Source organism: Canis lupus, chromosome 24 (assembly GCF_003254725.2).
Source record: "Canis lupus dingo isolate Sandy chromosome 24, ASM325472v2, whole genome shotgun sequence".
Classification (NCBI taxonomy): Eukaryota; Metazoa; Chordata; class Mammalia; order Carnivora; family Canidae; genus Canis; species Canis lupus.
The window spans coordinates 26,379,000-26,404,300 of NC_064266.1; the positions used below are offsets into that span (position 1 = coordinate 26,379,000).

Sequence of the window (25,301 nt, forward strand, 5' to 3'; positions counted from 1 at the left end):
AGCTCAAGTGTATATTCTTGGGCCAAGAATACCAAATTATTTTCAGTTGACCCACTCCCAAGACTGTTTACTTCCTTTCCTTTCAATCTGCCAGTAAAATGGATTCTATTCATTTAGAATCCAGATAAGCTCAAGGAGTACAAGTTCCAATGCAGTGGGATAGAGGTCACAGAGGAGGACAAGGAAGGATGTGGTTCTAGAGGCTGGAATAAGAAATCAGAAAATGCCATTTTCTCATTATAAGAAATGTAAGTCTAGTTGAAATGTTCTGCTGGCATTCTGAAAACACTGTTAAGATTTCTTCTAACAAATTTCATCTGTGCTATTCCAAAACCAAGACTGAAAATAGATCATTTGGATAAAATCTTGAGTGTTGGGAGTGTCTGAGATGTCAGTTTGCATACAGCTGCCATCTTGGTGCCAGCAGCAGTCTGAGTGGCTTGGCCTCTACCCCAAAACATAGAGCTTTGAAATGTGAATATGTTTCCAGTTTTCTGGGAAGGTGCTTAGTCCTGTTCTGCAAGATTATTGATCATTTTGTAGTAGACTCTATGGGTATGCATATACAGTTAAAAAGGCTTTCCTTTTAACTTGCCATATATTTCTGGCAGAGACAGAACTTCGGCTTTCATTAAATCCCATGATTTAGAACCACACCATGATTTAGAACCTCACCTGCTGTGTGAGACAGTTCAGTAGCCCTGATGGTTAGAGATATCTTCCTTAGGTTGTGGCCCTTCTGGATTGTGGTTTCTTTTAGAAGGAATGAAATGGGTCATGGTTGGTCTGGGTAAGTAGAGAGCTTTGGTGATAGCTGGCAAAGTTATTCCTTGACCTGGAGATGGTGGTTTTAGCTGTACATGCCTTTTATGGAATTTTCTCTATCTGTGTTCTATTTCATAGCAAGAGGGTTTTGTTCATTTGGTTTTTTGTTTTTTTTTTTAATCTGAGACAGATTAAAAAAAAAACACGAGTGGAACTCAATCACTCGTGGACCCCAGTGGTCAGTTGAGTGTTTTGCTTTTTTGTTTGAACTGATAGCTATCTAATACCTGTGACTCAGAAAGTCCAGTTTGTCTAAAGTGGAAGCTGGTGAGAATTTTGTTTAGTAAGCTTCTGCTTCAAGTTGTCGGGGTTATCAGGACAGGCTGACTTTGGAAATTGTTGAGTGCTGGCTGACATTCACTTAAGGCTTTGTGCTTTCTGGTGTTTTTGCTGGACAGGTGTTTAAAAGACACAATCCTAGCACTGCTGAGGAGCAGGAGATGATGGAGAATCTGTTTGATTCACTCTGTTCCTGCCTAATGCTCAGTTCCAATCGTGAGCGCTTCCTGAAGGGCGAGGGTCTGCAGCTGATGAATCTCATGCTCAGGTATGTTTCTTAGCTCCTAGTGCTCCCTCTTTTTCGTCCAGCTCCTCACTGTTGGCCCAAATTCCAGAACACATATCTGTGGTCTTTTAGTCCATTGAGTTTCCTAGATATGTAAAACAGTAAGGCCTTTAGGGGTGTGTGCATGTGCACATGTGGCATGTGCCTCTCTGTGTGTGGGTGTGGGTGTTGGGGGAGGGGGGGAGTCCTCTCTCAAGTTAGAGTGGATGAATAGAAAGTACATTTTGGTCTGTTTGTGCCCTGTTGTGTCAATTGGTGATATGACCATTCCATTAAAGGGAAATGTCTTTTTGCTCCTCCTCAGCTTACTCTGTTGGCTTTGGAAAATCTAGTCATGACCTTCTAAACTATGTCAATTTCTAAACTTTATATCACACGTAGACCTACCTATGCCATATATTTGTATTTTTGGTTTTTATATATCATTTTTATTTATACATATTTTTCATTATATATGATTTTTTTGCGAATTGCACATATGCTATCTGGCTAGCATAGGAGATATGAAAATGTGCAAGACAGTTCTAGAACTTTTCTTTATAGTACTTTCCTTTTAGATCTTTTATTATTTATGCTCTAATTCCTTAAGGTATTTAAAATGGTTATCGTGCTTAGTATATTTCATAGAATCCTAATGTTGGAAGTAAATGGGAGGTAGCTTGTATCAGTAACTCTTGAGAAATCTGGCTAAGAAGAGGAATAGGAAAATGGGAGTGGGGGGTGACCAGAGTATGTGATGGGGTCAAGGGACCATTTTTAAAACTGAGAGCCACTAGAGTGAGTTTGTGTGCCTGGAAGATGCTAAATATTATTATTCTTCATGAAATCCAGCTAGAGATTGTGCTCTTGAAACTTCTGTTAAACTAGTTCTTTTGAGGGGCACCTAGGTGGCTTAGTCAGTTGGACGTCTGCCTTCAGCTCAGGTGATGATCTTAGGGTCCTGGGATCCAGCCTCTGTGTTGAGTCTGGCTCTCTGCTCAGCAGGGAGTCTTCCTCTCCCTCTGCCCCTTCCCCTGCTTCTGTGCGTGTTTGCATGCTTTCTCTCTTTAGTAAATAAATAAAATCTTATTTAAAAAATCTAATTCTTTGAAAACAATTTTTTATAATTCAATAAATATATCTATTAAATATAATTTAGAATATAGACATGTGAAACTGCTGTTAAACTGCTGATAAGGTACTATTGTTAAGTGTCTTGCTGTGCTTATAAAGGAATGAGACAAGATTCCTGCCTCTACAAAGCTAAAAAGCAGCCATGTTACCAAAACACAACCCAACTTTGGGTGTAGATTTCTTTCAGTCCTTTTTCCTGTAATTATTTTTTTGTTTTTACCAGCTTTTTAGTCCTGTTACACATGTAATTTCAATACTTTTTTAAACTTAACATGACATTTCCTGTGCTGTGACATGATCTTTGTGAGAGTTTTCAATAACTGCATAATGGACTCTAAGGAAATAGAGCTTACTTAGTATTCTGTTGGTGATACTGAGACAATTTCTGTTGTTTTGATATTATAACAAATTCTACAACGACCATGTTTTTGTTTAAAACTACTTTTGTATTTAAGATTATCAAGGTATATGTTTCTAAAATATCTTCTCTTTAAAGGCCTATGTAGGGCTGGGGGCACAGTAGACCTCTTCGTTTGTCCAGTGCATTCCAGACCTTGAATTGATTGAAAATCTTCTTTTGTGGAATTGCTTTAAAAAATCTATTTCAAAGTGCAGAAAGGAGCATTGGAATTATTCAGAGGCCTTTAGTGTTCACTGATTTTTGCTAGCTTTACTCTCTTGAGTCTTTTGTTTGTTTATCTCCTTTACCCTTCTAATTGCCTGTCCTTTTGTTGAAATGACCCACCTTCTCTCAAGTAAATAGCATATAAAGAAGATGCATTTGGCTTCCTGGGCCTTCTAACCTTAAAACTGTACTCTACAGGGACTTTTCCCTAAGCTTCTTAAAGGTCTGAACTGCCAGTGTCTTTGGATGGTTGAGCACAAATATAAGTGATGTATTCCTGTAGCATATGGCTTGGTAATGTGCAGCAGTGGGGAGCTGAATAAATAACCAGAAATATGGATTATTCAAACAGGAATGCTGAGATTCTGGGAGCCTAATTAAAAAGGTGCTCCAAAAGCCTTAGAAACTGTACCTCTGTAGGATCTCCTAACTTTTCATTTTTGAATGCCAAAGTTACTGTTAGATTAATTCCTGTGCATTAACTAGCTATTTTAGCAGACTCAGCATTCCCTTTTTTCTCTTTCCCATGCTTCTTTGTTCTGTGTTATTTTACTTCTTCAGACTCCCAAATGGAAGGTTTAATTGGGAGGGAATTTTTTTTTCCTACTAGATTGATCCTGATCTTCTAGCAAGAGCTGCCAAGTTGCTCTCGGTCTAGAGAGAGACCCGTTCAGGACCTGGAGGCTGTAGCTCTAGAAGTTCAGGAAAATTTCTGTGGTCTCACTGCTCCTGAGTACGGTTCTTACTGTGATTCAGACACTGAGCAGTCATGAAATACCCTCCTGGAAAGGTGGCAGTGTGGGACAGCATGGAAGCATGGGCTTTGGGAATTGAGGTAAATGTGGGTTTGGAACATAGCTCTTTCACTGACTAATGGATATTTGGTGAGTTGCTAACCTTTCTGACCTCTGACTCTCAGTTTTTCATCTGAAAAATGGAAATAACAATGCCAAATTCGCAGGGATTTTTGTGGAAATTAAATTAATGTGGCTGGGACAGTTCTGCAGCTATTAAAACACTGATGAAGTACCATGTTAACTTACTATGTTAAATGCTAGGCTTAATACAGAGCTGAACAAGGTAGGATTCTTGCCTTTGAGAAACTTAATTGCTAGTGAGGGAGGCTGACGTAAGTAACTGCAATATAGTTTAATGTGTTATATAAACTGTTCCTCTTAAGTGTTTGCATGTCTGTGAGTTTTCTTTTACATTTCTGATTATTGATAAGCAAAAGTCATTAGCAAGATAGTCATTTACACACACATTATCACACACACATACCCCTGTATACTACCCAATTTGATATTTATCGACTGTATTGAAGCATAATTTATTTATAATAAACCCATTTTAAGTGTACGGTTTTAATTTTGACAGATGTGTGCATCTTTGTTTTCAGCACAATGAAGATATGAAATGGCCCTGTCCAATAGAAATATATTACAAGCAAGACATAGTTTTATATTTTGTAGTAACATGGAAAAAAGATGAAAAGAAACAAAATTAATTTTAATAATACAGTTTATTTAACCTAGTTTAATAAAAATCATTTCAACAGGTAATCAATAAAAAAGATTATTGAGTCATTTTACTTTTTTTTTCCTACGAAGTCTTTCAAGTCCAGTGCATATTTACATCTCAGTTCAGTGCTAAATTTTCATAAAGTACTTGCTTTGTATTTAGATTTCATAAAATTTACAGTTGAAAAAGTAGATTCTCACACCTGAGTTTCTTCAGACATACTTAAATGTTTCCTAATCTGAATCAAGTATCAATTTTTAAATTTAGATTGATTTAATCTGTTTTGTTTAGCCTATGTCACTCAGATTGTTTTTGAGATTTATTCATTTTGCATGTATCTGTAATTTGTTCTTGTTCATGTTTAATAGTATTCCATTATATTTCTGCATTCCAGTGTACCCATTTTTTACTTTATTCACCTTTTGATGAATATTTGGGTTGTTTCCAGTGTCTTGCTATTATTAATAAAGCTGCTTAAGTCTTTAGATTGAATATATTTTCATATCAATACCTAGGAGTGGAATGACTAGGTCATATTGGAAATGTAAGTTCACTGTTAGAAACCACCAAGACGTTTTCCAAAGTGGTTGTATCATTTTCTATTCCCTGCCTTCCTCCCACCCCAATAAGACATGAGAATTCTAGCCTCCTCAACACTTGGTGATTAGGTGAAATCTATTTAAGAATCCTCTCACTATGTTACTTCCTCAACCCTACCCTTATACCCACCCACCCACTTTCAAACGTTGAGGATTAGGGTCTAGCATCCTTGGCTTTCCACTATGGGAGCATTTGCCATCCTGTATGTTTATCTCTGACTGTACTATAAGACTCTTGAGAACAGAAACCAGGTCTTCTTCCTCTTTTGTCCCTAGTACCTAGCAATAGATACATATTAAGGTTCCTAGTAAATATTTTCTAAATGAATGAGAAAGATCTGAGAAACATTTTTGCTGTTTTAAATCATCAGGTTATAGAATTTCTAGCAAATCCCATTCATAGACCCAAAGAATGAGGAATGGCTTACTAAAAGCCAGTATAGTTGAGAGCTCAGTCTTCCACCTAGATATATTTAATCCTGGTTTTCCTTGTCAGATTTTTTAAAAGATTGATTGATTGATTGTTGATTGATTTTAGAGAGAGCATATATGTTCAGGGCAAGAGGGAGAGAGAATCCTCAAGCAGACTCCATATTGAGTACAGACCCTAATGTAGGGCTTAATTCCAGGATCTGAGCTGAAATCAAGAGTCAGCTGCTCAACTGACTAAGCCACCGAGGCACCCCTCCCTATTAGATTCTTTTAACATGTGAAGAACATGGTATAGGCCACAGGGTGGTTGTGAATCTGATCTTCAAGGCTCTGGGGAAGCCAGGCGTCAGCTGCAGTCCTGGGCTTGCTGCCCTGTCTGGCCTATGCTCCTGCTATGCTGCAGAGCAGAAGCCAGCACAAGTGTCCACACTTCAATTTATCCCCCTTTGGGACACTCAAACCTCTCAACAATCTTCTGCCATCATCCTTTGAGATATTTGAGGGCTATGGTTTAGGCATTCATTTCTTACAACCTTTCTACTCAAGGTCCAGAGAATTTCTTCATCCAGATTTGTAGTTTCTCAGCATTTGTTTATAGGGACTGTAAGGAAGTCTACTACCTCTTTGCCCTTACTGGACAGGCCTTTCTCCTCTGCTTTATCCTCCCACCCAGGTGTTAGTTTAGTTGTCAGGTGACTTTTTTTCATTCCTGTGTTAAGAGTATTTGGATTTTACAGTGCTTGACAGAATCAATAAGAAAAAAAAAAAAGCTTTTCATTTTTTGTTTTTCTTCTGTCAAAAAAAAAGCTTTTTATTTTTTATTTTTCTTCTTCCAGATGAAGACATTATGGAAAAGAAGAAAAGATTTTTGAGGTGATATTTAAAAATGGTACTCCTGCTATGGAAAAAGCAGCAGATAGCCATCTTAGCATCTAGGAAACCCCCGCCCTCCCAAAAGGAATTTCTCATTTAGTCAAAGTGTTTTGATAAGGAAGGAGAAAAGATGGGATGAGAGTAGAAGGCACAGAACCTCTTGGACAGTATATACTGTGTGTATATAGTATATACTCCCCCAATAGAGAAAAATACCGCTTCTTGTGGGTCCTCATTCTTTTGCTTTGAGTGTCAAGAGTTACAGTACAGGGAGGATGTTTGTGTGGTCTTTGGCCAGCAGTAAGAGTTAAGATACAAATATGAACCCAGGGATCCCTGGGTGACGCAGCGGTTTGGCGCCTGCCTTTGGCCCAGGGTGCGATCCTGGAGACCCGGGATCGAATCCCACGTCGGGCTCCCGGTGCATGGAGCCTGCTTCTCCCTCTGCCTGTGTCTCTGCCTCTCTCTCTCTCTCTCTCTCTCTCTCTCTCTCTCTGTGTGACTATCATAAATAAATAAAAAAAACTTAAAAAAAAAAAACAACAAATATGAACCCAGTGGTATTTTTGGAGTTGGGGATAGTTGAGAGAAAAAAGAAAATTTAGGAAAGTCACAATTTATTATACAACTTAACAGAACGATCAGATTCAGAGTGTCCAATTCATAGAAATAAGATTAATTTATACTTATAGGGGAATGGACATTTTAGAATTTAGTGGGACATGAGAGTAGAGCTATAGAAATGCTCTCATTGCCCCCTGAATGGAGACTGGTTTGCCATTTCTACACTCTTGGTTACAGATGTCTCTCCCTGGTAAGATGGCTGCTGCAAATTGAAGATTTCAATATATCAGCTTTAATTATAGACTGTACTCCAAATCGTTTGCTTCTTACCACCACAAAGCACTTTAAAAAAACAAAACAACAGTATGTCCTTGTTTCAAATGGCTCAGTGTTCTTTAAGAAACAACAAAGCCAGTGGGAGACAGAAGAATTACATTGTCAGTTTCCTTGAAAATGTTGACATGAAGCTTATTGCTTCTGTTGTAAAACCCTGTTCCAGTTAGAAAGAGAAGAGACCACTGAGATCCCAAGGGATGTGTACAAATGCAGCTTGGGGTTGTGTAGCAGAAACAGAGTGAACCCATCTTGGTTATTAACTGTATAGATTAAAAAAAAAAAAAAGGAAAGAGAAGGGTACATAGACACATCCCTTTAGGAACCACCATTTTTTTCCCCTTGAGATTTCTCAGTAAGATTTTCCTTAATCTAAAGAAAAGTGTCTCTGGCAAAGAAAACAAATAGAATGGCTATGGTATACCCTCTGCAAAGTAAGCTTTCGCAGGCCTGGTTCTGGACTGTGAGCTTGTACCAAAGTGTAAAGGTAGGCAGGCCAGCCTGGGGAGCTCTTTTAAACCTTGAAATTTTATTTCCTTGGTTTTCACCTTGTTCTGTATTGTTTTTGCTCCTAATGAACATGGGAAGGTTCAAATTTGATTGCATTTTTATTCTTGTGATCTTTTTCAGGTTTTTGTTCATTGTTTTTTAAAAGCTAGAGCCTTTTCTTCTGACTTTCAGTCTCCAGGATTCAACTGCAAAAGCAAAATAGTAATGCAAACATTTTAGAAATCAGCTATGCTTCCTAGTGGGGTTATATACAGTTTGTGCTCCAAGCTGCACACACTCATCCTGCTTGTTGTTTGTCCAACAAGCAAGCATTCCCTTTCCCCATTCACTGAATATTATCATTCTTTCTTAGATGGATAATAGTAGTTTGCACCTGTTCTCTGGGAACCAGAAAAACGCTTCAAAGCACAAAGTAATCCTTCCAACAGCCCTCCAGGCTGGCGTTACCTCTTCATAAATGGAAAGTGCTGTGGCTGAGAAGGCAGATTAAACTGAAGCAAGATTACTTGGCAGGAAATGGTAGAGGACCTGTCTGAGCCCTTCCATCAGACTTCATAGCTATTCATCATTCCAGTACAGCTAAATTGCACATATTTAAAGTACACAAGTTGATGAGTTTTGCAGTGTGTGTCGACCTATCATACCATCACTGCAAACATGACAACAAACATATTTATCATACCCAAATGTTTCCTTGTGCCCCCTTGGTAATCCATAACTCCTCTCCCTCTACCTCGTCTCTAGGCAACCATTGATTTACTTTCTGTCCATTATAGGTTAGTTTGCATTTTCGAGAACTTTATGTAAATGGAGTCATTCAGTATGTACTCTTTTTGGTCTGGCACATTGAACTATAATTATTTTGAGATTTGTTCACATGTATCAATAGTTCATTCCTTTTTCTTTGCTGGGTAGCATTCCATTTTATGAATGTATCGTGGTTTTATTCACTTGTTGATAGGCGTTTGGGTTTCCATTTTTTTGCTCTTATGAACGTAGTTATGAATATTCAGATACATTTCTTTGGGTAAACATATTTTTCATTTCTCTTGGATAAATACCTATGAGTTGAATTTCTGAGTCATATGATAGGCTTATGGCTAATTTCTAAGACACTATCGATCTATTTTTACAAGACTGTTATACCATATCATTTTTGTATTCCCACCAGCAGTGTATGAGACTTCCATTTTCTCCATATCCTCACTGATACTTGGTGTGGTCAGCATTTTTGTTTTAGTCATTCTTGTGGGTATCTATAGGTATTTTGTGCTTTTAATTTGCATTTCCCTTGTGGCTAATGAATTGGGCTTTTTTTCATGTGCTTATTTGCCATTCATACATTTTCTTTGGTGGTGTCTGTTCAATCTCTTGCCCATTTTGGCAGGGAAGGGGGTTTATTTGTCTTATTGTTGAATTATAACAGTTCTTTATACATCATAGAATCTTTTGTCAGATGTATGTATTACATATAGTTTCTCCCAGCCCATAACATTTTTTTTAAAGATTTTATTTATTTATTCACGAGAGACACAGAGAGAAGGCAGAGACATAGGCAGAGGAAGAAACAGGCTCCTCACAGGGAGCCTGATGTAGGACTTGATCCCAGAACTCCTGGATCACACCCTGAACTGAAGGCAGATGCTCAACCGCTGAGCCACCAAGGCATCCCTTGTCTTTTCATTTTTAGTCTTTTGAAAAGTTTTAAATTTTGATGAAATAATTTTTAAACTTGTTCCAGTGATCCCCCCCTCCCACCCCCCGCATTTGAGTAAACTTAAGTAGTGTCTTTCAAGAAATTCATTTTATCTTACTGGTCGAACTTAGTGGCATAAGGTTTTTTTGTGAATATTCCCTTATTCTTTAATATTGTAGACTCTGTAGTGATGTGCCCTCCCTTAGTCCCAGTGTTGGGCATTGATGTCTTTATTTCCTAATCAGGCTGGCTATCAATTTTGTTGATCTTGTTAGAGAATCAGGTTTTTCTTACTGATTTGTCTCTACTGTTTTGTGTTTTTTATGTCAGTGATTCTGCTCTGATCATTATTTTTTTGTCTGGTTATTTGGGATTTAATTTGTTCTTCTTATTTCTCAAGATAGAAATTGAAGATCATTATTTGAGATCTTATATTTTTTAAAAGATTTATTTATTTTAGAGAGCAAGTGTACAAGCAATGGGAGGGCTAAAGGGAGAGGGAGAGAATCTCAAGCAGACTCCCCCACCACCACCACCCCGAGCACAGAGCCTAATGTGAGGCTCAGTCTTACCACCTTGAGATCATGACCTGAGCCAAAATCAGGAGTTAACCATTTAACTAACTGAGCACCCAGATGCCCTGAGATCTTGTTTTTAATATGTTTGACGCTATAAATTTCCCTCTTAATTGCTGCCTTAAACCTTTAATGTGTGATACACATTTTGATATATTGTATTTTCAGTTCAAAATATTTTTATTCAGTTCAAAATACTCAGATTTCTCTCTTCATCTCATCTTGACACATGAGTTATTTAGAAGTGTGTTATTTAGTTTCCAAATATTTGAGGATTTCCCAAATGATCTTTCTGTTTTTTATTTCTACTTTAATACCATTGTGGTCCGAGAACATACTCTATATGATTTGAATCCTTTTAAATTTATTGAGACTTGTTTTTGGCCCAGAACATAATCTATGTTGCTAAATATTCCTTGTGCATCTAAAAAGAATATTCTGTAAATATCAACTAGGTTAAGTTAGTGGTGATGTTTAAATCTTCTCTGTCCTTACAGATTTCCTATCTACTTATTCTATCACTTATTAAAAGGGGTTTTGAAACCTCTGACTATAATTGTAAATGTGTCTGTTTCTCCTTTGAGTTCTGGCAGTTTTTGCTTTATGTATTTGGAAATTCTTTGAGGTGATTAAACATTTATGAGTATATGCTGTTTGGCTTAATTGACTCTTTTATCATTATGAAATGACTCTCTTTATCCCTGATAATGTTTCTTGATCTGAAATCTACTTTGCTTGATACTAACATAGCCACCGCAACTTTCTGATTACTATAAGCATAATATATGTATACTATGTATACATGTATATACTATGTATAGTATATATGTATACTGTAAATTTGCTAACAGAATATCTGTTAGCAAATTTATAGTATACATCTTTAACGTATCACTGTCTTCAAATAGTAGTACACCATTTCATCTGTAGTACAACAATAAATTTCCATTTTTCCCTCCTGGTTTCTGTGCTATTGTTGTCATATATTTTACTCCTATATATGTTATAAATACCAATACATACTGTTTATCTTTTTGTTTGAATCAATTATGTTTTAAAGAGATTTTTAAAGTTAGAGAAAAGTCTTATTTTTACCAACACATTTGCCATTGTCAGTGCTCTTCATTCTTTTGTGTAGATTCAGATTTTCATCTGGTATCAGTTTCTTCCCAAGTGATTTCCTTCCACATCTCTTGTGCTGGTCTGCTGGTGAGGACTTTCATCAGCTTGGGTATGTCTGAAAAAATACTTGCCGCCTTCACTTTTGAATGATATTTTCACTAGGTATAGCATTCTATGTTAATAGGATTGCTTTTTTCCTTTAGTTCTCTTAACAGTTGCTTCACTGTCTTCTGGATTGCTTGGTTAGCCATGAGAAGTCTGTTGTCATTCTTCTGTTTTTTTTCTGTATGTAATACGTCCCCGTTTGTCTGGATGATTTTAGGATCTTCTCTCTTGCTGATTTTGGACAGCCTGATTATGATATATCTTGATGTAGTTTTCTTCATGTCTCTTGTGTCTAGCTTCATTGAGCATTTTGGATGTGTGGGTTTATAGTTTTCATCAAATGTGGAAAATTTTCAATCATTATATTTTTAAATTTTTTTCCCTGCCCCACCCTCCTGTCACGAACTCCAGTTACATGTATATTAGGTTATTTGAAGTTGTCCAACCACAGTTCACTGGTAATCTATTAATTTTTTTCAGTCTTTTTTTCTTTCTGTGTTTTATTTTAAATAGTTCTATTGTTATATATTCAAACTCACTCTTTTCTTCTGCACTTAATCTCATGCAGTGTACTGTTCACCAGACATTGTATTTTTCTTCTCTAGTTTCCCTGTTTCTAGTTAGCATACTGAAGTTTTTTTAACCTTCTTGAATATATCAAATATAGTTATAATAAAACCATTTTAATGTCTTCTGATTCTGTCATCCATGTAATTTTATTTTTGTCCACTTTGTGGTTAATATTTTCCTGCCTTGGGCAGCCCTGGTGGCGCAGCCGTTAAGCGCCGCCTGCAGCCTAGGGCGTGATCCTGGAGACCCTGGATCAAGTCCCACGTCAGGCTCTCTGCATGGTGCTTGCTTCTCCCTCTGCCTGTGTCTCTGCCTCTCTCTCTCTCTCTCTCTCTCTCTCTGCGTCTCTATGAATAAATAAATAAAATCTTAAAAAAAATAAAGTATTTTCCTGCCTCTTTAAATGCCTGTTTCTGAAATTTAAATATTGTGAATTTTTCAAACTTGTTGGATTCTGGATGTGTGTGCGTGTTTGTGTGTGTGTCCATGTCTCCTTATAAATATTCTTGAGCTTTGTTCTAGGATATAGTTAAATTACTGGGAGTAGTTTCCTTCCTTGGAGGCCTACTTTTAAGCTCTGTTAGGTGGGACCAGACTCACTGTTAGTCTATGGCTAATTTTGCCTCAGGACTGAAGCAGTACATCCTGAGTACTCCTGTGATGCACTATGAATTCACAAAGCTTTTCCCACTCCAGCTGGTGGGAACACAAACTATTCCTGGCCCTCAGTGAATTCTAGGCATTGTTTTCCCTTTCTTTTTTCAGGTGGCTCCTTTCAGCAGCCTTGGTTAGTTTCTTCCCATGGATGTCCTAATTAGCACTCCACTGAAGACTCAAAGAGACCCTCTGCATATCTCTGTGCAGCTCTTGGTCTGGTACCCTGCCCTGTGAGCTCCAGCTGCATTGATCCCCCCTACTCTACCCTGTGTCTCCACCCTGCTTTGAGCCCTGGAGACTCTCCAAGCAGCCAGTTGGGCTCATTGCTTGTGTTTCCCTCTCTTAAGGATCACTATCTTGGGCTACCTTATGTCAGGTGTCTAAAAACCATTGTTTTATGTGTTTTGTTCTTTTGTTTCTTTGTTTTAGGTGTGGGAGGGAATATCAGTTTAGTCCCTCTTACTCCATTTTGGCCCAAAGTGGAAGTCAAAGAGCATATTATCTATTTTTTAAAATACTTTCTAGTATACATTTTCTTAATATTTAATGCTCGTGGAAGTAATACAAATTACTTTTATGTACTGATCTTATATTAAGCAACTTTACTATATCACGTATCAGCTTGGTTTTGTTGCAATAGCAATTCTGCAACCTCAAGGACTTTCAGTGACAGATATTTATTTTTCACTCCCAATACATCCATCACTGGCCATCTGAAGTTCTGCTCCACATCTTTATCTTGGGATTCATGCTAAAGAACAGTGTTCAATGGAACATGACTTTCTCAGAGCAGAGAGAACAGACTGAATAACGTAATAAATCTTTAAACTTCTCCTGTAGAGATACATATATTACTTATGCTCACATTTTATTGGCCACAAAAAGTCACATGGCCAAGCCTGATGTCTGTGGTGCAGGAAGGGATGTATCAGCAGTGATATGTTTGAACTAGCTCATATAGGCTCGTGAAAGCTCACTGTGCACCTCTCTTTCCAACATCATGTCCAGTGGTATCACACTGGTAATTTGAATGAAAGTAGGTAATGGTGGAAGTATTTAAACCATGTAAATTGGAAAATACAACAAATCAGCACTTTTTTTTCCTGGAGAGTTAATTGTTAAACTTTTAGTCGCAAACCTCTGCGTATATGCACCTTTTGGAGAGGAGCAGTTAAGAGGTGAGAACAAGATTATTTTCTGTCACATCTCATTTCAAGAATTTGTTAGTTCGTGTGTGTGTGTTTAAATTTTACTAGCTGTGACTTCTAATGCAGTGTTGAATAGGAAGGAGTAGTGATTGGCAGCAGAGTTTTCTTATTCCTGGTGTTAAAGGAAATGTATTTTATTGAGTATAATGTTTGTTTTGAGTTTTTTTGGAGATAGCATTTATCAGATTAAGGCAATTTCTTCTCTTTCTGATGTCACAGATTTTACATAATGATCAATAATTTTATCAAATAATTTTTTTTCTGTATTTATTGAGATAGTTTTTTAATGTTAATATGGTGAAGATTACATTAACAGGTTTTCTGATGTTGAACCGACCTTGCATCCCTGGGAGAAGCCCATCTGTTTTATGTTTTCTAGGATTCTGTATTTTATTTAGGAATTTGATACTTATACCTGAGTGAGTTTGGCCTGTAAGTTTACTCTCAGAAATGTTTTGTTTGTTTTAGCTTTAGTAAATGAGTCAAATAACGCTCCTTATTTTTCTGTTTTCTCTAGGAGTTTAAGTAATACTATAATTATTTCCTTCTTGAATATTTGATAGTGATTGCTTCTGGACTTTAAATTTTCTTTGAGAGAAGATTTTATCTACTGAGTGAGTTTTCTGAATGGTTATAGACCCATTCAGGTTTTCTTTTTATTTTTGTTGAGTTAGTTGGGGAAATTGTCCATCTCACCTGTTTTCCAGGTTTTTGAGTTTTTGGCATAAAATTATTCCTTATGTACTGTTGTCTTAATATCTGCTCTATCTGTAGTTCTCTTCCCTTCTGGTCATTCCCATTATTGGGGTTTTTGTGTATGCCTTTTCTCTCTTTCTTGTTTGCTCTTGCCAAAAGGTTGTCCATTATATTGGTCTTTTTGAAGAACTAGATTTAAGCTTTGTTAATCCTCTTTATTAGGAATTGGCCTGTGGTACAAATCTGGTTGAGGGCTGTTTTTCTGTGACCAGCAAGCTAAGAATGGTTTTCATATCTTTAAAGTGTCACATATATTTTAAAACACATATACACACACAAAGAAAAATATGCTACAGAAACCATGTAATAGCTCAGAAGCCTACAGTATTTTTTCTCTGGCCCTTTGCATAAAGTTTGCCAACCTGTGCTCTCTAGAGCCCTGGGTTTGGTCACTGATTGTTCATCTTATTTCACCATCAGCTCAGCCATACTGTGAGTAGTTTCTCTGCATAACTGACCCACCAAAAAAAAAAAAAAATAACCCACCATAGTGCTACACACCAAAATCTTAACCTCTGTTTTCTACATATTTGTTTTGTTCTCTGGCAAAGTTAGTCAAGCAGTAGTTGGTACCAGTAGTTTTTGAAAAATGAATGGGAACAGAAATGGAAAATTGAAAAACTGTGTCTCGCAACATAGAAGACCACCATTATTCTATTTTAGCAGTGGAGTTCCTTTTAGTATCTCCCAGAGCACCAGTGTTCTTTGGCATGATGGTTTGAGAGCAACTATGAATTTAGTTACATTGATCTCACTGTCTCATTCATAGAAGTCCTGGATACTGGAAAGTGATCTTGTATTCTGGGAGCTAAAAGGAAATGAACTTTATCATGTACATTGTAAAGCAAACAAAAGTGACTTCATAGGTATTATCCAAATTTCTTGCCAGGATTAGTTTGTGGTTCACAGTATCTTTTAAAGATTTCCTCTCACCTTTTTTCTCCCCATTCATCAGTCCCTTTCACTTAGGGAGGAGTGGACTTTACCTCTTTTACTTGTTCTTCAAGTCAGTTTCCTCCAGGGTTCCTCCCCTTTTTTCTGCACCCTTTCAGGGTAGTCGTATTTACACCACTGATTCAGACATTACCCATAGATTTAATAATCCTTCCAGATTTGCCCCTATTTTTAATCTCATTCCTGGACTTCAGACCCATAACACTGGATATCACTGCCATGTCTCATAGGCACCTCCGGTTCAATCTGAATTCAGTCGTTTTCACTCTTAATCTACTATTGTTTTGTTTTTTGTTTTTGTTTTTTTCTGCATCTATCTGCCTCTAATATATTTTCCCTCTGTCTTCTTCTCCCCCCCGCCCCCAACTACTGTTCTATCCACTGTGGCAGGTATAATCTTTCTAACACACAAAACCAGCAGGCTTCGTGTTATGCTGCTCCCCCTCTTGCTCATTGTATTCTAGCAGTACCATACACCACTTCCCTGAATGCTCCCTGCTTACTTGTCTTTGCATATCCTGTACTTTCCATCAGCTTGAAATACCCTCTCCTTTTTGCCTGTCTGGGAAAGACATCCAGTGAAGCTTGGTTCATGCATCATCTTTGTGAGGCCTCCCTGACTCAGACACAGTCAGCCCTCCTTTCTGCATTCATGTTCTACTTTGTAGAACAAAACCTTCACTGTGGTGCTTGGCTTTTCTCGGTGTACCCATTGTCTTTGTATCTGTCTCGCCTGTGAACTGAGTTCCTCACAAACATGAGCTGTGCCTGCCTCTACATCCTCAACTTATATCTGGCATCTGTTAGGTAGGTACCCCATAAATATTTGATGAAAGAAATGAACAACAAAAAAAATTATATTTAGAACACGTGTTCATTGCAAAAGTGTTTTTATATAATAAAGAACAAGTTAATTAAAACAACAGTGGAAACTTGCCTTTCCCCATCCCTTCCTCATCAGAAGGTTTGCTTTGGCAGAATAAGGAGCAGTAGACGACTCTGTATCATTTCCCACTACCACCCACTTTTATAGAGGTTAGCATTCACTTTGGTCCTGGCGTGATCGACAACCTGATGAACCCAGACAAGACTAAGATAAACTACTTGTCCTCCAGTAGAATAAATATTTCAAATAAAGTCAACCCAAGAAAGTCAGGCCAAACAGCTATTGATTGCTAAAAGCCTGAACTTAAGCCCAATGAATATTCCAAAGTTCACCTCCATGCAGCTTGCCTAAATGGTGATCAATATGCAATTACTGCCCCCTTTAAACGTGTCTCACACTGCCTATGTGAAGAAGGGTTTTACTTTTTAAATCCTTTGTGTGTTAGATTTGCTTAGGCAAGAAAAAAGAGACAGAGAGACTTGGCTAAATCAGAGTCCTTTACCTTTAGCACTTCCAGCAATTCTGTGTTATTTGTGAAATGGTTTGAATGTATGCTGTGTGGTAATTGAAGGTGTCCTGGTACATGACCATCATTCATTTCAGGAGGGCTGTTCCTGAGTGACTAAACAATGAGGGTATTATATCTCAGTTTCCTAATTTCTGCTCATATCATTATCTGCCCTAGTCATAACCTTTGCAAATTGAGGTTTGTGAAGTAGGTTGCTCAAGTCCAGTTGCAGTGAAAACAAATATATTATTTGTCTCGTTTCTTGTGAGAATTCAGCTTTGTGCAAAAAAAACCCTTTTCTGTTGAATTTGGAGCCTTATTTACCCTGCTCCTGATATTTAAGATTTCATGTCTCACATGCATGCCCTTTTTTATACCAGTATGGTACACAAAGCACTTTGTCATTTTTTCACTTACTCCAATGTCATGGTCTAACTGTCCTTCCTGTTCCCCAGCTCTGTTGCTCTTGTCCCTTCATCACATGGTTGCCACAGCTTTTTAGAATGTATCCATCTGGAGCCCTCTTTTTCTTCAACATCTCGTGGCTTCTCAGCATCTGTGGCATGGAGCCCAGGGGTCCTGGCAGCACATCTAGGGCCTGTTATGACCTCTATCTGCCTCTCCTTAGTCATCTGCCCACCCCAGTCATTAACAGCTACCTCAGCTTCCCCTAGGTGGCATAGTCTTATGGCCTCCGGTACCTTTGCATGTATTGTGTACCCACACTGTCACCAATGGCGTCACTCTCTCCTCTGCCTAGCAAATGCCTGCTCATTCTTCAGACTCAGTTCGAGATGTTAGCTTCCATGAGACATCTTCATTGACTTCTCCCAGATAAAATTAATTATCTCCACCTCCTCACCTTCTTGGACTTAATTCCCATTGCTTTGGGCTTTTGAAATTATTGTTATTTAACTGTTAAATTGCTTAAAGACAAAGAGCTTATAATTCCCAGCAGCTAGTATAGTGCCTGCTATATGAAGGCACGTGCTCAGTAGTAAACTTTTTTTTCTTTTAAACAGTAATTGTGTTGAATGTCATTTGTGAATATCTGTGGGTTGTTTTGATTAATTCTATGGCAAGAAGAGTAAAGGTAGGAATATTTACAATATGTCCATGGTCTTTTGAGGTTGGCACCAAGTAAGATATCCAACTGTCTTGGTTTGCTTGGGACTGAGATGTTTCCCAGGATGTGGTACTTTCATTGCCAAAAATGCAACAGTCTCAGATAGACTGGAATGGGCTAGCACTAACGGGCACTGTCAGCAGGCTTTTTACATACTCTCCTTTTTCTCACCCATTGAGACCCAATATTGGCTGGCTAGTCTGACCTTGGATAAACATGCTCTGTCATCCTTAGCACTTTAATAATGCAATGTCTTAATATTGTTTCCTCTACAAAAGACTGTTCAAAGGGATGTTATCTCTGATTCCTGTTTTTAGCTTTAAGGCAAGAACTTGGCTGAAGGGCTTTGGGTTACGCTATTACCACCTTTCTGGTCAGGCATGCCTCCCCCAGCGTAATAATCACCTTACTCCATCTGTCTGTATTCCCCTTTTATAGCTTTAGTGTCCTCATCACCAGTGGCTTTTTGACACTCTAAAATGTGATCGAATTATCAATATTCTTAAAAATAATAATTTTTTAAACTCTTACCCTGATTTCCCTCTCAAGCTGATGGACTTTCTTCTCTAGGCTTTACTAGGAGTAGCCCATGCTCACCCCTCTTACTCTCTCACCTGTGCTTTCAAATATTTACATATATACCTGTCTTTTCCTATACTTTCCCAAATACATGTAACTTCTCTCCCTCTAAAGTAACTAACACATAATGGTCTCAGAACAAGTATGTTGAATTATATCTTCTTAACTCCTAGAGCTAGTTCTTTACTGGGAGGTCTTAAATTGTGTCATACAAGGTGGCATGGCCTTTGGTATAGCCTGTGTTTTCCTCCCAGATCTAAGCTAGGATACTGTTCCTTTATGCCTCAGAATGCCAGCCTTCTGTCTGTTCTTTAACCTTGCCAACCCATTTCCACCTTAGGGCCTTTGCACATGCTGTTCCTTCTGCCTTTAATGTTTTGCCCCTAAAATGTACAACACCAATTTCTCTCAACACTCAGATGTCAATACAAATGTTACCCCTAAAGAGGCCTTCCCTAATAACCTAATTTAAAATAGCCTCTCCATTCATTCTTTTATATTGCATTCTTTCTATGACACTTAACACTACCAAGTATCTTGATTTTCCATTTGTCTCCTGCAGTTAGAATGTAAGCTCCATGAGGACCAGAACTTCATCTATCCTATTCATATGAGATGTATCCAGTAAATATTTGCAGATTGAGTGAAACATGGGGGAAAAAGTTATTTGCCGACTTCTACTTTTGCCTGATTATTTCATACTAATTTAGTCTCCTTAAATAGATTTACATGGTTTTGAAAGCAGAAGTCATGTCTTAATTTTTATTTTTTTCTTGTGTCTACCACAGTACTGAGTAAGTGCTCAGTAAATATTAAATATTGGCTTGGTTGGTTGATTCACCAGGTATACTAAAATATGAAATGACTAATTTGTTCTTCTTTATCACATAGTGTGTTAAACATTGTATAGTTAGAGAAAATTACACTCCTTAGAGAACTATTTGCAAGAACAGTAGCCAGTGGCAGAATTATTTTATGACCTTTGGACTTCAGGGGGAAAAATATCACCTTTATTGTTTCTTGAAAACAATTTAACTTCCCTAATTCTAAAAAATAATGCATGTTCATTATGGAAAAATAAAAGATACTGAAAAATAGAAAAAGGAATAATAAGATGCAGAAAGCATTTGACAAAACCCGACACCTTTCATGATAAAAATACCTAAACTAGGAATAGAAGGGAACTTCTCCAACCTTTCATATAGAGCATCTACAAAAAATCCACAACTAACATTACTCTTAATGGTTAAAGATTGTACGCTTTCCCCCTAACAAGCAACAAGACAAGGATGTCCTCCTTCACCGCTTATATTCAACATTATACTGGACATTCTAGCCAGGAGAATTAGGCAAGCAAATGAAATAAAAGGAATTCAGATTGGAAAGGAAGAAGTAAAATTATCTCTGTTTGCAAATGACGTTATCTTTATCATTTTTAAGACAATCTAAAAGAATCTACCAAAAAATTATTAGAGCTATAAGTGAGTTCAGCAAGGTTGCAGGATAATATAAAGATTAATATACAAAAATCAGTTGTGTTTCTGTACACTTGCAATGAAAAGTCCAAAAATGAAACTGCAAAGACAGTTCCATTTCTAATAGTATCAAGAATACAATACCTAGAAATAAATATAACAAAAGAAATGCAAGATTTATACTCTGAAAACTACAAAACATTGTTGAAAAAAATTAAAGGAGAGCTGATAAGTGGAAAAATATTTCATATTCATGGATCAAAAGGCTTAATAATGTGAAGATGGCAGTACTCCCCAAAATGATCTACAGATCCAGCACAATCCCTATCAAAAAGCCAGCTGACTTCATTGTAGAAATTGACAAGCTAATCCTAAAATTCATATGGAATTGCAGGGGATCTAGAATAGCCCAAGTCTTGAAAAAAGAAAAATAATGTAGAATTCCAATTTTAAAAGTTACTACAAAGCAGTGCTACTCAAGATATTGTGGTACTGGCATAAATTAATAGAATATAATTAAGAATCCAAAGATAAAAATGTGTTTCTGTGGTCAGCTGACTTGCAATAAGAATATCAAGACCATGCAAAGAGAAAGAAAGAATAGTCCTCAACAAATGGTACTGGGACAGTTGGATATCCACATGCAAATGAATGAAGTTGTACCATAACTTCACACCACATACAAAAATTAACTCAAAATGAATCAAAGAACTAAATATTAGAACTTAAACTTTTAACTCTTAGAAGCAAACGTAAGTGTACATCTTCATGACATTGGATTTGGCAATGGTTTCTTAGCTATGACACCAAAAGCACAAGTAACAAATGACAAAATAGAGGAGTTAGACTTCTTCAAAAGTAAAAACTGGTGTGCTTCAAAATATACCATCAGGAAAGTGAGAAGGTGACCCCTAGAAAAGAAGAAAATATTTACACATCATTTATCAGGGGCTTGTATCCAGAACAAAGAGCTCTTACAACCAAATAATAAATATAAGTAAGCTAATTTTAAAAATGGACAAAGGATCTGAGTAGACATTTCTCTGAAGAAGATATACAAATGTGTAATAAGCACATAAAAAGATGGTTGACAGCATTAGTTATCAGGGACATGCAACTTAAAACCACAGTGAGATACTATTTTATACCCACTAGGATAGCTAGAACCAGCAAGTCAGCTGACAAGTGTTGGTAAGATGTGGAAAGTCAGAAAACATACACAGTGCTGGTGAGAATGTCAGATGGTGCAGCCAATTTGGAAAAAAGCCTGATGGTTCCACAGAAGGTTAAACACAGGATTACCATATATCTCAGCAATTCCACTTCTCGGTATACATACATCCAAGAGAAATGAAAACATATGTCCACTCAAAACCTTGTACATGAATGTTTTTAGCACCATTATTCATAATGGCCAAAAGGTAGAAACACCCCAAATACTCATCAGTGGATGAACACATAGACAAATTGTGGCATATCCACACAATGAACTGTTATTCAGCCACAGAAAAGAAAGGAGTACTGAAACATGCTACAACATGGATGAATCTTGAAAACATTGTGCTGAGGGAAAGAAGCCAGTCACAAAAGTCCACATATTGTTTGATGCCCTTAACTTGACATGTCTGGAATAGCAAAGCCATAGAGACAAAATAGATCAGTGGTTGCAAGGGAGTGGGAGTGGGGAGGGGAGGAACATGACCACTAAAGAGTAGGGGATTTTTTGTCAGGATAATAAAAATGTTCTACAATTGACTGTGGTGATAGTTGCATATATCTGTGAATATACTAAAATTCATTGAATTGAACATTTTAAATGGGTGAATTGGATGGTATGTGAATTATATTTTGATAAAGCTGTTAAAGAAAAAGGAAATAAGGCAGTTCATAATCCCACCACCCTGAAGTAATCTCTATTAGCATTTTGAGCTATTTCTTCCCAATCTTTTTTCCCCCAATTTTTAATGCATATTTTTCACATATTTGAGGTAATGTTTCATATAGAATTTTGGGTATTACTTTTTATGCTTATCATTCTGACCATAGAAATTTGTTCATTCTATTATAGACTTACTTAATTATTAAAAAGTATGTAATACTCCATGTAGATCTATCATTATGTAATAATTTTCTCACTGGTAGACGTTTAAGTTCTGTTTTTTCTTTCGTCCCCCTCTCCCCCATTATAATGAGTACTGCAGTATATACTCCCCCTCCCTATTTTTTTTTTTTTTTTTGGAAACTAGAACATCCCCATTGAATGCCTTATATGAAACCTCTTTTGTTCCTAGAGAAAAGAAGATCTCCCGGAGCAGTGCCCTGAAAGTGCTGGACCATGCCATGATTGGACCCGAAGGCACAGACAATTGCCATAAGTTTGTTGATATTCTTGGCTTACGAACCATCTTTCCCCTGTTCATGAAATCTCCCAGGAAGATCAAGAAAGTGGGAACCACTGAGAAGGAACATGAAGGTAGGGTTCACTGGAGAAGGCAGCCTACTTTAGGTGTATAGAAGGAATGGGAAGAATGAGAGCTACTTTGAAAAACTGATGTGAGGTTGAGGAGCAGACTCTGAGGCCCAAGAGTGCTACCTTTTTCTTTTCTTTCTGTTTTCTGTGTGGAAACGCAGCCTGGAGACCCTAGATCACTGATGGTCTTTGTTGCATTCGTTCTCTGCTTCCTTAAATCCTAGTGGTTCCATTTCCTCCTGGCCTATTAATAAGTCTGTGCATGAGGGTTTTGTTTTCTTCACTGTAATTTGTAGTGACTTGTCTCTCTGATGGAAGACCCTTTTGAAAAGAGTAATGAGGTGGCAACACATGTCACCTCCAGAGCGGTGCTTTCACCTCCAGAGCGGTGCTTTCATGTATTTCTGTATTAAAGTATGATTCAGCCAACATCAGGAATTGCCGAAATAAACTATTTACAGCTCAGGTTCCCCTTTTTATGTTTCTCCTCCCTGATGGTGCACACTCCCAGCAAAATGCTGCCATGAATTGCGATGCTGTAACTGGAGTAGTTACGGCTCGGCCAATCTCCTCCTGCTATTGTCTGGTAGCTTGCTGCATCCCCCCCCCCAGTAAGTAGCTGCAGAGCAACCTGGAAGGCCAGGAATTTATGAGCATTGACAGTTCTGCTGGAAACTAACAGACACTTGCACCAGGGAATTGACATGGTTGGATGGTTATTTTAAAGCATGGGGAAGGGGGGCCAAGGAACTGGTGTGTATGAGAAAGGAGAAAAACCTGGGCCGATTGGCCCATTTGGTTGTCTTGTTAGAAGTTAACATTTGTCCCATGGTTTGGGTGATTTTTTTTGTCAGTGATTGGTAGAATTGATGTGGATATCTACAGGGTCTTTTGCATTCCTCACCCTCCTAGATAAAAGTTTGAGAGATCCTGTCTATCCCTTCTCAGATGAATTTGGCTTAGCCTCTATCAACTCAGAGTGGCTAAAGGGAAGGTGATGTGACTGTCTTCAGAGGTCACTTCCAGTGGTGTCTTCTCTGATCACCTCAGCTCTCCAGAGACAACAGAAAGTCTGGCAGGGTTGGAACTGGCAGGGCAAAGGACTGGACTTGAGATCTGAGAACAAGGAGAGAGTTCTGTTCACCCTGGTCAGTTATTGGCCACATACGAGCTGTGGACATGCTAACCCCACTGCCAGTCTGTTTTCTTTCCTCAATGGAAATTGAGCAAAACAAGGCCCTGGGAAAGGGAATGGATAGTTTTGGAGATCTAACAGATAAAGTTTTGCGGTCATTGAATACCTGCCACATTTCTGCACTACTGGGTTGTGGACTGTTTTATTTAGGCTTCACATCCTATGAAGTAGATCTTTTTTTTTTTTAGGTAAGGAAATCAGCTGAGAAAGGAACCAACCTGTGGTTCTATAGCTCACTGGCTATGTGACAACAGCCTTTTACTTAACTTCTCTGGACTGTATTCTCCTTTCAGGTCTGTCAGATGAGGAAACTAGACTAGTGAACTAGAAGCTCTGATATCTGTACCTTATGATTCTGAGGCACAGGCCCTAGTTGTTAAGGCTTTGTCCTGTGATCCAGGAAACTCCTCAGGAACTATGCTATGGCTGACCTGCTGGGTTCTGTTGAGAGACCTGATGCTGCATCTTCAGCATGCTTAAAGAAAGGTACAATAGGAAAACAGCCCTTAGCAGTCTTTTGCTCTGCGTGCATGGTGCTGAGAAGAAAAAAAGTGACAGACTCAGTGAGCAGCTGTTTTCCTTTTGAAAAATGTGCCCAGTGGCGTGCTGGTAACAGTACATTTGCTTTAGAGTACCAGCATTAGGAATTTGATAACATTATATTAGTGAGGGCAATGGCTTGGTAAGACAGCTCCTGGAAGGCATGTTTGGCCTGTAATGGCTGGTGAGGATGAGCTCTGCATTCTGAATACACCAGCACCCAGAGAAAAGTGAACTCCAGGGAGAAAATGCAGCCGTGGGCCTCTACCTGCCCCTGCTGCTGGCTGCTGCTGCTCCTGGCAAACTGGCGCTCAGGCCTTGATGGGAGTGTGAGAACGGAGGCAGAGCAGGGCAGGGGCACATTGTGCAAGGTTTCTTTGTCCCATTCTATCCTCTGGATTATTCTCCCTATGCTGGCCCTTCTGATGCAAGAGGACCAGGTTTGTGTGATTAAAAACTAGAACACAGCAGCCTCAGACCACCAGGAGTATTTATAGACATTACCCAGCTCATTCTTGCCCCCAGGCTTCTACTTTGCTCTTCCCTCCATCTATAAAATTTTCTCTGACCTGTCTGGATACCTTTCAATCATCCTTCAGGTCTTTAGTTTGGGGTTTTTTTTTTTTTTTTAGACATTTATTTATCCATTTTAGAGAGAGAGATAGAGTACAAGAGGGAGAGAGAATCCCAAGTTGACTCGGCTGAGCACCCAGCCCGACACAGGGCTCAATCTCATGACCATGAGATCACAACCTGAGCCAAAACCAAGATCAACTGTGCCACCTAGGTGCGCCTTCAGGTCCTTAGTTTTGATGTCACTTTCTCAGGGAAGCAGATGATGAACCCCTAGACTAGAATAGAGCTTCCTATTACATGGAGACTTGGTCTTAGGACTTTGCCTTCATAGCACTTAGAATAT

At 38.1% G+C, this 25,301-nt stretch overlaps 1 protein-coding gene across 5 annotated transcripts in view; it reads left to right on the forward strand.

The window, feature by feature from the left end:
- Positions 1–25,301, forward strand: part of CTNNBL1 (catenin beta like 1) — a 161,377-nt gene that overhangs the window by 74,394 nt on the left and 61,682 nt on the right. For all 5 annotated transcript variants that reach the window (XM_025470034.3, XM_035705466.2, XM_035705465.2 and 2 more), the window contains exons 10-11: positions 1,224–1,372; positions 22,469–22,650. In XM_025470034.3, coding sequence (XP_025325819.1) covers positions 1,224–1,372; positions 22,469–22,650 — 331 coding nt within the window. The remainder of the gene's footprint in view (positions 1–1,223; positions 1,373–22,468; positions 22,651–25,301) is intronic.